The sequence below is a fragment of the Lepidochelys kempii genome, chromosome 8 (genome assembly GCF_965140285.1).
Source record: "Lepidochelys kempii isolate rLepKem1 chromosome 8, rLepKem1.hap1, whole genome shotgun sequence".
Taxonomy (NCBI): domain Eukaryota; kingdom Metazoa; phylum Chordata; order Testudines; family Cheloniidae; genus Lepidochelys; species Lepidochelys kempii.
Genome location: NC_136387.1, coordinates 56,560,870 through 56,577,660, shown reverse-complemented (window position 1 = coordinate 56,577,660; position 16,791 = coordinate 56,560,870). Strand labels below are relative to the sequence as shown.

The 16,791-nt window shown below is 38.9% G+C and overlaps 1 protein-coding gene across 1 annotated transcript in view; it reads right to left on the bottom strand.

Moving 5' to 3' along the window:
• HMCN1 (hemicentin 1) overlaps positions 1–16,791 on the bottom strand; it is a 325,430-nt gene that overhangs the window by 65,292 nt on the left and 243,347 nt on the right. The window contains exons 54-65 of the mRNA XM_073356688.2: positions 12,282–12,485; positions 10,697–10,810; positions 9,668–9,849; positions 9,193–9,289; positions 6,330–6,491; positions 4,233–4,346; positions 3,899–4,101; positions 3,544–3,625; positions 3,310–3,441; positions 2,877–3,026; positions 1,782–1,941; positions 519–643 (exon numbers count right to left, since the gene is read on the bottom strand). Of these exons, the coding sequence (XP_073212789.2) occupies positions 519–643; positions 1,782–1,941; positions 2,877–3,026; positions 3,310–3,441; positions 3,544–3,625; positions 3,899–4,101; positions 4,233–4,346; positions 6,330–6,491; positions 9,193–9,289; positions 9,668–9,849; positions 10,697–10,810; positions 12,282–12,485 (1,725 nt within the window). The remainder of the gene's footprint in view (positions 1–518; positions 644–1,781; positions 1,942–2,876; positions 3,027–3,309; positions 3,442–3,543; positions 3,626–3,898; positions 4,102–4,232; positions 4,347–6,329; positions 6,492–9,192; positions 9,290–9,667; positions 9,850–10,696; positions 10,811–12,281; positions 12,486–16,791) is intronic.

Below are 16,791 nucleotides of genomic sequence, written 5' to 3'. Positions count from 1 at the left end.
ATTAGTCTTACTGTCCTCAATTGTGACGTTAAATCAGGAGGATCTGGTACAAAATTATTTCAGATTATTGTTTGGATTAATTTAAATCCCGAGTAAAACAAAGTTTAAAACCTGTTTCACTTCTGCATGACTCTAATTTTAAGAGGGCATAATTTGACTCAGATCAACAGAACTAAGATGGTGTAAAACTGGAGTAATGAAGTGTTCAATTAGGCCCATACAGTGTCTTTCTCCACAAAAAAAAAAAAGGCATTTTGGGTGGATTTGTTTTGTTATGGAATATACCATAGGAATTGATTTCCGTTTATCCCAAAATTTATTACTCAGCAATGGTTTCAATCATTTTGGTCCTCTGCAGTATGTTATGTTGAACACACTATAATATCTACATCAATAAACTACACATGAATATAGATACATAAGATTACATAGGCAGTCACTTCTTGGCCCTATCATGTGAGTGATAACAAAGTCAGGATAATAAGTCAGACTTCAGTTTGTCACATTTAAAAACTCACCATATACATTCAAGTTGAAAATTCGATCTTCTTCTCCTGCAGGATTAGTAGCCACACAAGTGTATTTTCCCATATCAGATGTGAGCACTCCGAAAATGTTTAAGGTGCTGCCATCTGGAGTCACTCTATAAAAAAGATCATAGAATACAATGAGTTTGTTTGCCAGGTTGTAAGAACAAGTAAATGAACAGCTAGTGCATACATTTCAATCAAGTTACTTCCCCACACGCTTTCTATGGAAATTCAGTACTTGTGGCACTTTACAGACTAAGAAATTTATTTGAGCTTAAGCTTTCATGAGCTACAGCTCACTTCATTGGATGCATTCGGCTGCTACTCTGAAATTCATGGAATTTCAGTTATAAATCTATTACTCTGTCCAAAATTTTAGCTCCCAGAGAAATTTGTTTTTAAATCTATTTTTATGAACTTATTTCATAAAATTCTGGTTTAAGGATTGAGCTGTTTTATCTTCCATTTGGATTCAGTTCCATCCTAACTGCAGTCAAAATGTGTCCATCATTCTCAGAATATTTTTACATACAGCTCCCACCTCAAACCTCATCTGATAGGAACAACTATTTAAATGAGAACCTTAGGGATATTATGTGCCAATCTCTGAAATACTTAAAAGATAGAATCATAGAAGATTAGGGTTGGAAGAGTTCTCAGGAGGTCATCTAGTCCAACCCCTGTTCAACGCAGGACCAACCCCAACTAAATCAAAATAAAAATAAAATGTAAAAATAAAAATACAAACTTTGAGTAAGATATCATGTCACTTTCCCAGATTTGTGTATCTAGTTGTATAGGCCATTGGGGGTACTCTAAGGTGTGCCTCTGGATTGGACCTGATATCCCCACAATTGCAAAGACATAAAGATGGCTTACAAGCAACATTTGTGCCTCCCTATACCCTGAACTGTATCAGCACCAAACAGCTTGTCCTAAGGGTCTGGTACGTGTCTCACAAATCATGTGTGTATTAGATCTACCTTGTGTATAGTGAAGTAGGGAGAAGAGAGGGTAAACAACATCTGTAACACTATTTGGTTAGCTAGATGTATTATGTAAAACAAAACAGATAAGCAACAAATCTACATAAAATTAACAAAATATCTTAGAATTATAGAAATTAAGGACAGAAAAGATCAATGTCACTTACTAAAGTAAGATTGTTCGGGCTCATAGTTTTATAATTCTTCTGCCTATGCCTTGAGGAGGTTATAGACTGAGAGAACACAGGGTTTTATTTTTACTTGCCTTATTCTTTGTGAATCATTGCTGGTAACTGGGTTTCCATCTTTAAGCCACCGAATAGCAGGTCTGGGAATTCCTTTGGCATTGCAGACAAGCCGGATACTTTCCCCAAGGAGGACGCTGACTTCACTTGGCATTTCAGATCCAACGATATTTGGAGGAACTTTTGGAAGAGGGGGTCAAATTCTAACCAGTTAAACTGGGGTAAACCAGGAGTAACTCCATTATTTCAATGGAGTTTCTCCCATTAGATCAAATTAACAGGGTATGTGTATATTCCTCCTGTTGGGATGTTTACAAAGGTGACTAGAAAAATCAACTTCATAATCCTTCCAGTGTGTACAGTAACCTGTTCATGTTCAGCAGATTAATAATAGATAATGCTACCTTTAGCATGTATTATGGCAATGCAAATAAAATCTATTGGATACCCTGATGCAGCAAACACTTAAGCACATACTTAACTCTGAACATGTGAGTACCTCCAATGAAGTTCACAGGATTACTCACACACTGAAAGTTAAGCACATGTTCAAATGCTTAGCATCCCTGGTGACGGAGTGACACATTACTCAGTCCTAACCGTTATTCCGTTACTCCACTGATTTTTTTTTCATAAAGATCATGTGTCACAGTTTTCCTTTATAACCTCCTTTTGGCATCAAACATCACCTGGCAAAAGAGCCATAGCATACCGTTGCTCCTGAAATTCTTTCGGGCTCCACAATGTTCTACTCACATTTTGATTCGTGTAGCATTAGTGTCCAGTGTGATGGAGCCAGTTGCTGTGATCAGCAACAACCATATGGAAACACAATGCAATATAGCAAATAAACCTATTATTTTCAAACTGCAGTATAATCAGACGCAGAGAATATTCTTTTGCATACCAATTTCTGAATGACATTGTAGCAAGGTTTTGTTATCCTTATTTTTTGCTATTAGTTGCCTGATAGAAATAATGGGACTGATTCTCCACTCCGTTATACCAGTTTTATATAGGTAGATCATCTTCATTGTCTTCAGTGGACTTAATACCAGTTTTATGCCAGTGTAAGTAGCCAGTATGATTCTGTATAGTGCACACACATACTGTACCTTGAATGGAAAGGATGTAACTCTTCTGCGCTTTTCCTTCTACGTTTGAGGCAATGCAAGTGTAGTTTCCACTATCTGAATGCTGAGAGCGAGCAATCTGCAGCTTGCTTCCTCCAGACAAAATATGTATTTCAAGTGAGTCAGAGTTTTCTGAAAACACACAGATAAGAAAGAGTTGATTAGTATTAGAACTAGTCAGAAACAGCAAACACGTTTTGTGAAAAAAATTCATCAACATATCAAAAATTTTAAAAGATTTCATCCCGCTCTAGTTCATATAAGGGGTATTAATATGGGGAAAGAGGGAGGAGAAACAAGAGAATATGACCCTCAAAACAGCACAGAAAAGACACACTATGATCTATTATAGGAAAGAAAACGGGGGGGGGGAGGGGAGGGGGGGGAGAGTGAAACCAGGAAGGAAAAACATTACCTAGATGCTTCCCATTCTTTAGCCATATTAGTGTTGGTGGAGGAATTCCAGTAGCATCACATGCAAAGGTGACAGGGTTACTGATTGTTTCATTGATCCAGTCTTGTTCAGGGCCTTCTATACTTGGTGGCACTATTAAATAGAACAGCAGCTGCATAAATAACGTAGTCACCAAATTCCTCAGTAAACTGACTTTGGTTCAATTCTACTTTAGATAACGTGGTATATGCTCACCATAAACATTAAGATGGAAATTTTTATCATCTCGCCCTGCGATGTTTATGGCTTTACACACATACTGGCCAGTGTCAGACACCTAAAATGGAAAAAGAATTTTTATGTACTGGATCAATTTTCCTGAAGATAACAGTAGACTTTTTAACACTAGAATTCACTAGTGGCCATGGGCTCTGCTATAGTTAGACTTTAAAAAGGCTCTGCTATTTGTAATCAGAACTTGATTCAAAGCTCATTGAATTTAATGGGAAGACTCCCACTGACTTCAATGGTCATTGGGTCAGACCTATAAAGAGCAAAAATAACTGGTCAACAATAGTGACAAGGTGTGCATTAAACTAATTTAGTATACCTCAGCACTCTTGATTTGTAGCATTTGTCCATCTGCTAGCATCTTTATATTTGCAGACTCTGTGATCATGCGTCCATTCTTGTACCATGTGATAACAGGTGGTGGGACTGCATTGGACTCACACTCTAAGGTCACTGGGATTCCCACTCTCACAGTCACCACTACAAGAGATGCTCCACTGTGGTCTTTAATATTCGGGGGGACTGGAGAAAAAGTTAAAAGAATTATTTTCTTCCTTGTTCTGTGGGGGGTGGGGAATCAACCTAAGGAAAAATGGAAGATGTCCTCATTTCGTGGTAATAAATAATATTTAATATTATAGTGAAAAACAAACCGTAAACAGTAAGGAAACTCTTTTTCTTGCTTTCTCCAGCTTGGTTTCTGGCTATACAAATGTATTCACCACCATCTGAGAGTCTGGCTCGAGAAATTTGCAGAGTCCGACCACCTAAAGTGATCCAAAGAGAGAAAGTTAGCTAAAATGACTTCTAGATTTATTCTATATTTATTGTATTCATCTCAAATGAAATTTTGCAATGACGTTTTCTACGAACTGCAATTTAGGCACTAGATTAGCATAAGATTCTAAAGAGCACCACCGCTCTTGCTGACTAGCGCTGCCTAACACTTAGAGAAATGTCCTTAATGAATTACAATTATTGGGTGCAATTCTCGGCTGGTGTAAATGGGTGAAACACCACTGAAGTCAATGGAGCTTTCACTAGAGAATTTGGCCCATTAATACTCTTCTTCACCCTCTTTTCCTTTGCAGCTACTTCCTCCCTCCTAACACAATCATGGCCTTTCCACTTAGCTCCCCCACAAGCCCTTCCTTCCTTTACTGGTCTAACATGACTTCCCCGTTTGTGGACTAGTTTTGTCCAGATATCTGCCCATAGGCCACAGGCCTGCATCCCAGCTGCCAGTAAGTAAATTACATGTCAGTTATTTCCCATACACCTACAAACATCCACCCCAGCCAATCCATCTCCAGCATGTCAAGTTGGAACCCATAGCAGGGAATTGGGTTCCATTAGGATCTCTAGTTTTCAGCATCAAAAGTGGAGGATTGGGTGTAGGTCAGGGTGGTTTCCTGACATGATTCCTGTGACAAATAGGGCAACTTCCTATAATATCCTTGAAAACCCTTACTGTATTAAGCTTATGTATTATTGTGGGTCAGGATTGCATGTAAACTCTCGAGGGGGGAAATGTGACAGATGAGAGACCTGGGAGTTCAAAAGACTATACAGAAAATGTGCCAGACATGTATGGACTTTTGGCTAGGGAAAAGTTAATGCAAAATTCCCCAACTCCAGTTATGCAAAAACACAGTCTTCTGAAGCTACACCCTCAGAAGAGGGTCATTGTCTGCTGGTTACCAGTTACAGAAAATCAAGGTCAAAGGCCCAAGCTGTATAAAGAGATGGCTGACCTGCCCAAGCTTGGTTTGGGTTCCAGATCAAAGAGAGATGAATGTGTAACCATCAGAGCCCTAAGCTGGAGTTGAGGGTAACCTCTCATAAGCTTTTTAGCATGCCTGCAGGGTATTTTATTGTTTTAATATTTTTCTCTGTAATGCTTTTACTTTAAGAAAAAGCATGCTTGCTTAAAGAAGTTGTTTGGTAACTTATAGCTATAGGCAATACACTGGTCATAGCCCTCAGAGAGGTACTGTCCTTTTAAGCAGTCTGGCTTGCTGGGGATATCACAGCATAAGGCAAGGAGCTATGCATCCTTAAATTCCCCAGTCAGGAGGGAGTGAGACATGGGTCTCTTCCCAAGAGAGGTTACAAGTGGGAGCCAGAAGCGTAAAGCGGGTGCCCTGGATGGACCACAGAGGGGGAATACAGGTGCAGTTACCCTGGAATTGTGACAATTCCTACTCCACTTACTCCGAAATAGATGCTCCCAGCCCTTATTGTCTAAGGTCCCTGCAGTACCTTTGGCCTAGAAACCCTTAGGAAATAATGAATTCCCCCTGGGAATTACCAAGGTTCTTAAGGGTTGAGTTGAGGGGCCAGTTCCCACTGAAGTAAGTGATAGGGTGGTTGTTTTTTTGCCATGTAGACAAATGGGATTTGGATTGGATCCTTAGTTGACAAAGTGACTGCCTCAATCAATCATCATTCCTTTGAAACAGTCTGTGCTATATGAGCTGTCCAACAGTCTGATCCACACCAACACAAACAGTTGTTTGTTCCAATCCTTCCAGTCTGAGTGTTTCTTTTAATAGTGACCCCATTCAAAATCAAAAGAGAGATTCTAAAATATTTTAACTGTAGGAGGCCAGATTTATTACTTGTATAACTCCACTTAATGGAGCTACACCCGGAGTAAGTTTGGCTCCATACATTTTGCTGTCATATTTATCTACAGAAAAGGAAAGGATGAGACCCCAGAATTTACAGAAACAGCAGCTATTCCTCACCAGGCACAATGAGAGCGTTAGTATTCAAGCTGATAGGTTTTCCATTCTTGAGCCAGCTGAGATCGGGAGGTGGGAAGCCAGTGACCTCGCAGGTCAAGGAGATAAAATTATTCACCACCACAGTCAAATTCTCAAAATTAATACCAACAACACTCGGAGGAACTGCAGAAAGAAATACAGTAATAGAACATACCGCAGTGTCAGCAAACAATCCTCCCAAAGACCCTCAAATACCAAAACAAAGCTGAGTTGCTGAGTGCTGTCAAATGGCTGAGTTAAAAACATCTCTCACATCCCATGCACTGATCCTCAGCTTTCTGCAAGTATCTGGAAATACTGTGATTAAAGCCAATCCTGCTCTCATCCCCTTTTCTACAATTCACTAAAGCCTTATCAATGTACCCACAGTTTGTTCCCTGTATGGGAAGTGAGTAATTCCAGATTCAGGAATTTTAAAGCAAATCATTTCTCAGGACATTTGCTCTGTAATATAAAGCTGACTAAGTTGGAGTTTACCCTGTCAGGGTGAACAGGAGGACTATACATCTTTTTGCTGATTTTGTATTTTTATTCCTGTTCTTTCTGCAATATTTTCTTTTTCATTACTGAGAAACCCCAAAAAGATTCCTTCAGAATAGGGTTTTTTCCCTCCTTTCATGTCCAGACAGGTCTGATTTATAACTGGTCAGCTGTGCAGTTTAAAATACTGCTATGTGTGTGGGGGGGGGCCTTCCCAATCACAAATTAATTTAAAGACAAAATAGTTCAAAATTTGGTCGTACTCTGCATTTGCACTTTAAAACAAAATATTTGTAAATATATTCCTCTCATTGAGATCTGAATTCAGGATTCCATGTTTCTTCTGCAGAGCTGATACCAACAACTCTGAAAGAAATGCAGGAGAGAGTTACTGGCTTTCTTTTGGGTGGTATAGCCATTGCAGGGAACACAGATTCTTGATCTTAGAACACGGCAAAAGGATGTGATCAAATGTTCTGGATCATATCCGCCAGTTACTCTCCAGATGTTTTGTGTCATTTCAGTGACACAAAGCAGTGGTTATTAAGTCAGGTTTATGGCTGTTTTGTGACACGGAAGAGGCATACAGCAACCAGAGTCAACTAGTGAATCTGGCTTATAGTTTTAAAATTTAAATATGTGGGTCCTGTGTGGTCAATACATTTGTCCAACGTGAGTATAAAATTCTACCACTAGTGTAAGTGGAGAATTGCATGTACACCATATGTACATTGTCATTATCCACAGATATTTGAAAGTCTTGAAGTTCAGAGATCAGGTTTACAAACAAATGTTTGAAAATCAGGATGGTAAACGAACATTGTAGTTTAAAAACAAAACCTGGACTCAGAAAGTCCAGAAATACTCTGTTAAAGTTCCAACAGCAGTCTTGGGATGTGATCCCAATGGAAAGTCTGCCATTGACTTCAGCTACCTTTGAATCACGTCCTTAACTGTGCCTTGAAATGGAAGAAACCCACTAATTGCCACATGAAAGAAATTTATGCAACATATATGGATTAGATTAAAATAGGCTTTTTTTTGTAAAACTGAAATTCCCATACCCTTTACAGAAGAATAATGGACTGATCTTGTGAAGGCATATAGATTACTAGGGTCTGTGATTGTATTCAGGGAAGACATGGATAAAGTTGATACATCTTATCTGATGTGTTGAACAAAGTGGGTTATCTAACGGATAAGGGGTTGTGTGTGGATCATATGCAGAAGGTTATGTTATATGCTGAGATCTCTGAACCATACCATGATGGAAAATGTGGATGTAGTCTCCAGTATCTACTTGGTAGGTGTACAAGGTCATAACCCAGTATGAAGTTTTCTATGATATAGTGTATAAGGCAGGTCTTTAGCCCACAGCTGAAAGTTAGAAGGATGAGTGGACATTGGTCAGAAGTAAAGGGGTAGAGTCAAAGTTAGTGCTGAAATCTTAACTGAATATGTCCTTTTTGCAGCTTTTAGTTTTTTAAAATAGAAAATGTTCTAATTTCCTGACTGCACTTACATTTGTTTTATACTCGTCAGTCTGAAAATCCCATCTTTCCAACTTTATTTTATTCCAACAATATCATGCTAATGTTATTTTAAATGGAGTTATGAATATTGTAACTCTATTTCAGCAAAATATTTGTCCTCGGAATTTTTGGGGGGGGTTTAAGAGAAGAAAAGTAAGTTTCTATTCCCGATTATTTTTAAACATTATTTTTCGTTTAATTAAAATGTTAATTTTCAAAATTAATTTTCTTGAAAAATGTTATTTAATAAAAGAATCACAAAACATGTTATTACCCTATATCCTTACAAATAAACAAATCCCTCTAATTCAAATGTGACAGTCAATAAAAAGACATTGCCTTTCACATAAGACAATAAAGATTTTTATATTGGTGCAATTGGCTTCAGTACAGTGGTCCCACTCATGGCCTAGTGCATCACTCCAGAAGCTTTATTTGAGGGCTTATATTGCAGAGACATTGTGCAAGTCCTCTGCAGAGGAGTGAATTTCACCTACATAGAAATATATATGGTAGCAGTGAGCTGGTGCCACAGAGTATCAGCAATACTAAATTCTCCATTCAGCAAGGTACTTACATATGCTCTTACCATTACGCACATGGTCTCATTGACCTTAAGGGCACTACCTAAATGCTGGAAGTAAGGCACGTGCTTAATAAGTACCTTGCTGAAATTAGTGAGTTTAAACTAATGCAGAATCTGCAGACTGTTTACTTGCAATTGAAATATAAGCCACATGAGCAGTAACGCAGCATTAATTTCCTTTATTTGAAAAGGGAACAATCAGCATCTTAGGAATTAGTAATCTTACCATGAACATTAAGGTTAAAATACTTTTTGGCACTTCCGGCTATGTTCTCCACAACACAGACATACCTGCCGGTATCTGTTATTTGGGAATTTAGGATCTAAAAGAGAAAACAGGCTTCAGTAGAACAAATACGAGGTCATTTACAATTAAAACTGCAAGATATGTATTGCTGATGTATTAGTATTATAGGGATAACAATAACCAGTGTCATGAATAGGTTAGCCTAGGACAGTATGCACTCCTGCTACCCACACAGTACCTGCTCTGCCAACCTGCGTGTTTCAATCGCCAGGACAGTCGGCATCTTTCACATTTATTTCTAATTTTGTAGTAATTTAATGAAATCCTCTTAAATGATTTAAAAATAAAGGCCTAATTCTCCACAGCATTTCACCATTTTAATGCCTGTGTAAAGAATAGAGCTGAGAATCAGACCTATCTTTTTAACTGTTCTACCAACACCTTCCACTTTTACCTGTAACATCCTTCCACCAGATAAAGACTTGTGGTGGTCGTCTTCTGCTAGGAGCTGGCCATCCTTTTGCCAAGTTATGCTTGGAGCAGGGCTGCCAGTCGCCACACATTCCATCACTGTGGTCTTGTTCACAAGCACAGTGACCTCTTCAGGCTCATCAGCGCCGTTAATGGATGGTGGCACTACATAGCATGCAAAGCGGAACAAGGAGATTGCTATATAATACCATATAAGCAGTGATTTCTTTGTGAAATTGCCAGAGGAATAGAGCCACATATAGATCTTGCATTTGCAGGTTAAGGTAAAGAGAACTTCACAGTTAATTAGGGAACAATAATAAAATCCCAAGATAAAATACAGCACCAGATCCTCAGCTGGCATAAAGCAGCATAGCTCCAGGGACTGCAATGGAGCTATGGCTATTTACACCAGCCAGGGATCTGGTTCAGAATGGAGAAGAGGGGAAAATTAATTTTCCTGTTGTGAAGTTGAGTTTTTAGAGCCAGGACAAAGGAGGATTTCCCAGTCATTCCCCTCATCCTATTAATGAATCACTGGTTTTAGCAGTTTTGGAGTTGGAAAAAAACTGAGTACACTCAAAGCCAAGGCAAGAAGCACAAAGATTTCCTAAAAAAAGAACAGGAGTACTTGTGGCACCTTAGAGACTAACAAATTTATTAGAGCATAAGCTTTCATGGGCTATAGAGTATGTCTCTGACTGGATCATACAAGACTTAGACTTTGAAACCATCCAACCCAACTTATGGAACAGTCCTACAGACTGTTAGGAGTAACTCCAATACAATTATATAGAAATGATCTAAAAATCTATAGAATTAAATGCCAATTATATAGAATTCTATAGCAGAGATATATATTTTTATTACCTTTTATATGATCTTACTGAGCTATTCTATATAATGCAATCATTCTCTATTAATTTTGGCAGGACTTTTCCTTTAGGGTCTTTTGCAGTAAAAAGTGAATTTGGAATTTTTAAAAATAGAAAATAATGCAACATTAGCTCACAGAGCACTTGGACATCATATTGAATGGAATCTTCTCCAGCGTCATTTACAGCCACACATGTATATCTCCCAGCATCTTCTGCCTGAGCCCGTGGAATCTGTAACACTCTACCTCCTGGAGGAAAAACACATTCAAAATTTAAATCTAAAATCAAGTGATTTCCATCACTCAAACACGCCACATTCCTCTGGAGACCTGAGTCAATGAAGTCATGAATGACTGGGGGCAAAGAGCTGGGGATGTAATTTTCTCCCCATTGGTTTGTCTTGAATGATCACTTTCAGTTCTGGACTAACATAAAGCTTTTTGTTTCATAGTTGCTTTCTCTACATCCAGCTTGGTTTTAGTTGGAGGTTCATAATAAAATGTTGGCAAAGAATTAATTCCATTGGAAAGAATCTACATTCTTTGGAGACATATCAGCAACAGAGCTGTTGATCAATCTAGAAGTGAAACTTTCCACAGTGAGCTAATAGAAAACTTTGTAATTGACTCCACTGGGGAAAGTATACCGAACTGTAGAATATTTGCTCTTTGGTTAACTATGTATGACTAGAAATTTTCACTCTCAGTGCTCAGTTATATATGGTTTTACTCTTTGACTTTCTTCTTTATTTAAAATATTATCCTTTAACAAATTGGTGCAATTCCCTCCCTGCTCAGAGAAGAGAACAAATGTTGGAAATAATACAGATCCAGATTATGGCTGGCCTCTGAACAGATAAGCAAAGATGTGGAGGGCACAAGGAGCCTTCCCACCCATATGCTGTACCGCCACCCACTGCACCGCCACCAGATAAAACTGCTGTGCTAAGTGCAGGAAGTAGTCCCTACTAGTGCTCCCTGGAGCACGAGCTTCTCCAAAGGGATGGGTAGCAGAAGGCCATGGGCCTGATGCCAACCTGTCTGCATGAGGCAGCGGAGCTGATTGCCTAGGCAAGGAAGTGCATTCTGAAGCCTCTGAAGGGGTGCTGCAGCAAAGTGTGCATGGAAGAGCTCTGGGACACATTGTATCATTCAGACAAAATCCCTTTTGGAGCTTCCTCTGGGATGATGTGTTTCTGCACAGCCCCTTACTCAAGGCTGTAGCGAAAGGGCACAATCAAGCCCACAGAATATGAACAAATCACCTATTTGTGCAGGGTTCCATAGGGACTGTTCCATTTTAGGGTTTCCATGGCTCTCAGCTTCAATGGAGAAATGTTACTACTCCAAATGTGATTGTTTTCTTAAAGTGAAACACATAAGGAAATGTAACAACAACAGTGGATTGTAGGTGTTGTTCAATGTCTCTGATGCATATTCACCCATATCTGTCAATCAGCATGTAATAGCTGAATGTCCATATTCACAATCAGTTAAGGGATTATACTTTAAATAAAGAGGGTGAAAAATCAAAAGCATATATAAAGTCTGAGCACTGAGTGTGAAAATTTCCACTCAAGAAAAAATGCATTGAGAAGGATGCACATCCAAAATTATTAGTAAATTGAGAACTTTGAAGATGAAAAATGTAATTGCCATATAAGTGCTAAGTATTATCATTATTTATTAAGCTCATCAGGTGATCCATTAAAATACCCACCTGGCAATATCAGTACTTTATCACTGGAGCTCAGAGGGTAGCCATCTTTATACCAGGTGAGAACAGGAGGGGGCATAGCATTGGTCTCACAATACAAAGAAAGAGGATTGTTGACAATCACATCTTTGGTTTCTCCACCTCTGCCTGTATCTACTGTGTTACCAACTTCCCATGCTCTGCGAGGTTTTTGGAACCTAGGAGGAACTACATTCAGAGAGAAAGAAGAGGTATAGAAGTTAGGATTTTATAGCAGAAATCCATATTTGGACAATCTAGTAACAAAAAAATACTGGAGTTGTTAAATAGCATCTTTGAGCTACACGACAAATAAGCATCCTAAATTAGATCCCATCACATCAGTCATGTACTCCATGCATGAAAATCCCAACGCCCAGCAGCAGTGTGAACTTGGTCATGCAAATAACTTAAGCACTACCGATTAATGTACTGGGCACTTCCTGTAGGTTAATGATTGACTAAATAGGAAGAACTGATTAAAAAAAAAAAAGCCAGGAGAGGACACTACTTCAAGTTAACTGGAAGGTGTTTAGGACAAATATTGTGTTTATCCAAGATTTTCATAAGTGACTAGTGATTCTGGATGTCCAACCTGAGACATCTCAAAGGCACCTGATTTCTTAAGAAAAAGAATTTTTAGAAGTGCCTTATTATTTTACCCATCATCACTGCCCTTATAGCTAGTGTGAGCAAATTAATAGGTTTTCTTTCTCCTGCAACCTTTGTTCAGGCAAAACTTCCTGTGAAATAAAATTTGGTGAACTATGACACAAGAAATCAACCTAACTGCCAGAGCATAGTCCAGTGGCTAGCACGCAGGCATGGGAATGAGGAGAGCTCATCTCTAGATGTAGCTCTGCCAACCACTAGCTGTATGGCCTTGGGTAAGTCACTTAACTATCAGTGCTCATCTTCCCCATCTGTAAATGGAAATATTTGACACTTTCCTTTCTTTGTAAATAGATTTCAGATTTATAGATGAAAAGTACCAAGTATGTTTTCTCTCTCTTATGCTAAACAAGTTATAAAAACATTTCTGACATGAGTTTTTGGAGCTGTCTTTTTTGTTTATGCATACAGTGCCTAGCACAACAGGGCTGCAGACTGGGGCCATTAGTGCTACTGTAGGGAGAAATTTAATATTGATGCAAAAATGATATTAATAAAATTATTATAAATTTTTTAGATTGTTACAAACTTGTTTGCACCTTTACTGAATAGAAAATATAACTACAAGACTATCATAGCCAGGATGCTTGGGAATATAATAATACATACCTTTAGCTGGTTATGTTACAAAATATTTAAGCTAATCAAAGAAATACCAGAAGGTTTCCACTCCTATCTCCCAAGGACAAGCAAACCTTAAGAAGACAAACCACTTAAAATATTCATTCTAAAAAGGAATGTAGAGTGTGTTATCAGGGTCATAAATCTAGGTTTTAAAGTACCCATACCAAGGCCTTTTCTTTTCAAAGGAAAAACTCTGTTTGTGTTTTTGAAACTCCAGGAAAAAACGTGTTGCTGGAAATGTTTTAAACTTTTGTTTATTTCTTAAATGTTGAAATGACAAACACCTTTGTGAAAGGCATGCTTGCAAATACATTAGCTAAATGCAAAGCTCCAAATATAACTCCTAATGTCATTGCTATGTAAATAGTAAAATGCTTTATGTACAACCTGGAATCTAGTGACCTTGTTAAACTGACTACTACTACTAAGAAGCCACGTATGTATAGAATATTTACATTAATGGGGAATTAAATAATTACTGGCAGTGTATAAGCACACCCTCGCTGAACTCAGGAAAACAAAAAAATTATAGTTCCAAAAATCTTCAATGCAGAATCAACTTAAGCTAAAGACTTTCTAAGAGTAACTGAACTTCAAAAGACTGTTTTGAGAACCTAAAACCTTGATATAAAGAACAAGAGTGTTGGTGGACTTGTTGAAAATAGAATTTCTTTTCTGACAAACTCAATAAAAATGAAAGAATATTTCAGAGAATGGACTGAATAAAAGAAAAGAGTTGATGTCTGATGCTGTCCGGCTACAAGAAGAACAAAGGCAATTAAAGAAATGTTACATAAAGAAATGTTATGGTCCTGGGGCCGGTTTTGTTCAACATCTTATTTAATGATCTGGATGATGAGATAGATTGCACCCTCAGCAAGTTCACAGGTGACACTAAGCTGGGGGGTATGCATATGCTGGAGGGTAGGGATAGGGTCCAGAGTGACCTAGACAAATGGGAGGATTGGGCCAAAAAAAATCTGATGAGGTTCAACAAGGACAAGAGAAGAGTCCTGCATTTAGGACGAAAGAATCCCATGCACCGCAGCAGGCTGGGGACCGACTGGTTAAGCAGCAGTTCAGAAAAGGACTGGGGGATTACAGTGGATGAGAAACTGGATATGAGTCAGCAGTGTGCCCTTGTTGCCAAGAAGGCTAACAGCATATTGGGCTGCATTAGTAGGAGCATTGCCAGCAGATTGAAGGAAACGATTATTACCTTCTCTTTGGCACTGGTGAAGCCACATCTGGAGCATTGACTCCAGTTTTGAGCCCCCCATTACAGAAAGGATGGGGACAAATTGGAGAGAGTCCAGCAGAGCGCAACAAAAATGATCAAGGGGCTGGGGCATATGACTTACGAGGAGAGGCTGAGGGAACTGGGCTTGTCTAGTCTGCAGAAGAGAAGAGTTGGGGGCGGGATTTGATAGCAGCCTTTAGCTACCTGAAGCGGGGATTCCAAAGAGGATGAAGCTTGGCTGTTCTCAGTGGTGGCAGATGACAGACAAGGAGCAATGGTCTCAAGTTGCAGTGGGGGAGGTCTAGGTTGGATATTAGGAAACAATATTTCATTAGGAGGGTGGTGAAGCACTGGAATGGGTTACCTATGGAGGTGGTGGAATCTCCATCCTTAGAGGTTTTTAAGGCCCAGCTTGACAAAGCGCTGGCTGGGATGATTTAGTTGGTGTTGGTCCTGCTTTGAGCAGGGCGTTGGACTAGATGACCTCCTGAGGTCTTTTCCAACCCTAATCTTCTATGATTCTATGATATTCATAAGGTGAAGAGGCTTCCCAGGGCTACCTATGAAGTCATGGAGCCAATGAAAGAATCACAGCAACCTACTTGAATCTAAACAAGCCTAAAAGAGGTGTGTTTTCCTATAATATCGTGAATATGAAGGAGAAGGGTATAAGGAACTCTGAAGTGAGCACCACATGTGCACACATCCCTGCTAAGAGAGCAGCACTACATAACTAATCCTGTTTCTCTCAACAAGCCAACTACCCCAATAGAGAAGAAAAGTAGAGAAGACTCAAAAAGAAACCAACTCAAGGAAAACCTGCCCAAACTTCAACATAGATTGGTGAGAGAAAGTTAACTAAGATACTGCCAAGGAATTAGATTTAAAATTCTTATAATGAGTTTACTGGAATATTGAAAAGCTGTAGAACTTAAAAGACTAACAGTTTCTCCTGTTAATCATCAAATGGTTAGACTATAGATTCCTGGAAAGGAGACAGAGGCTAAACATTTATAAAAAATAGTGGAATTTAAGATCCTTAATATTTATAATTGGTCTGTATTAAGACACCTCATTACATAGCTTCTTCTAAGTACTAGTTTAAATATTTAGTAAAGATTTAGTTTAGATCATATACCTTCAGCAACTATTTATGTATGGCAAATTAACTTGTTTAAGAACAAGTGAAGCCTGTCTAGTTATTACTAACCTAAACAGTAGATAAGTATTTAATAAGGGGACTAGATTAAATGACCTTTGCTGTTCCTTTTGACCCTATGATTTTATGACACTAAAACCGAATACACAGTAATTCTGGGAAACAATATATGTACTCTGGTCTTAATTTACCCAGAGAAAAGTGACCCACAAAAGGTGGGTTCATTCTCAAGGGTATAATCTATTCTCCACAGGGTTAATCTCCACAGAAAGGCATACAAAAGAGATTGTAATGGAAGTAACTAAGTTTATCACTTGTACTCAGTCATGTGTTGTTTTGTTTAATGATTTGTTTTTCTTTAATAATACAATAGCCATGGTTAATAACTGGGATTTGCTTGGTCTTGATCAAGTGTCCCCTATGGCAGGGGTTCTCAACCTTTTTCTTTCTGAGACCCCCACACCCGTCCATCATGCTATAAAAATTCCATGGCTCATCTGTGTCACAAGTACTGTTTTTCAGCATACCCAGTAGATTAAAAGTCAGGGCCAGTGTTAGTGGGTAGAAAACAGAGCAACTGCCCAATGCCCCATGCCCCAGGGGTCCCCCGTGAAGCTAATTTGCTCAGGTTTCAGTTTCAAACCCTTTGTGATGGGGCTCAGGCTTCAGCTTTCTGCCCTGGGCCCCGGGAGTCTAACACTGGCCCCTCTCTGGTTTATTTTAGTGGACCCTCTGAAACCTGCTCACAGCCCCCCTGGGGCCCAGACCCCAGTTGAGAACCACTGCCCTAAGGTATGTAA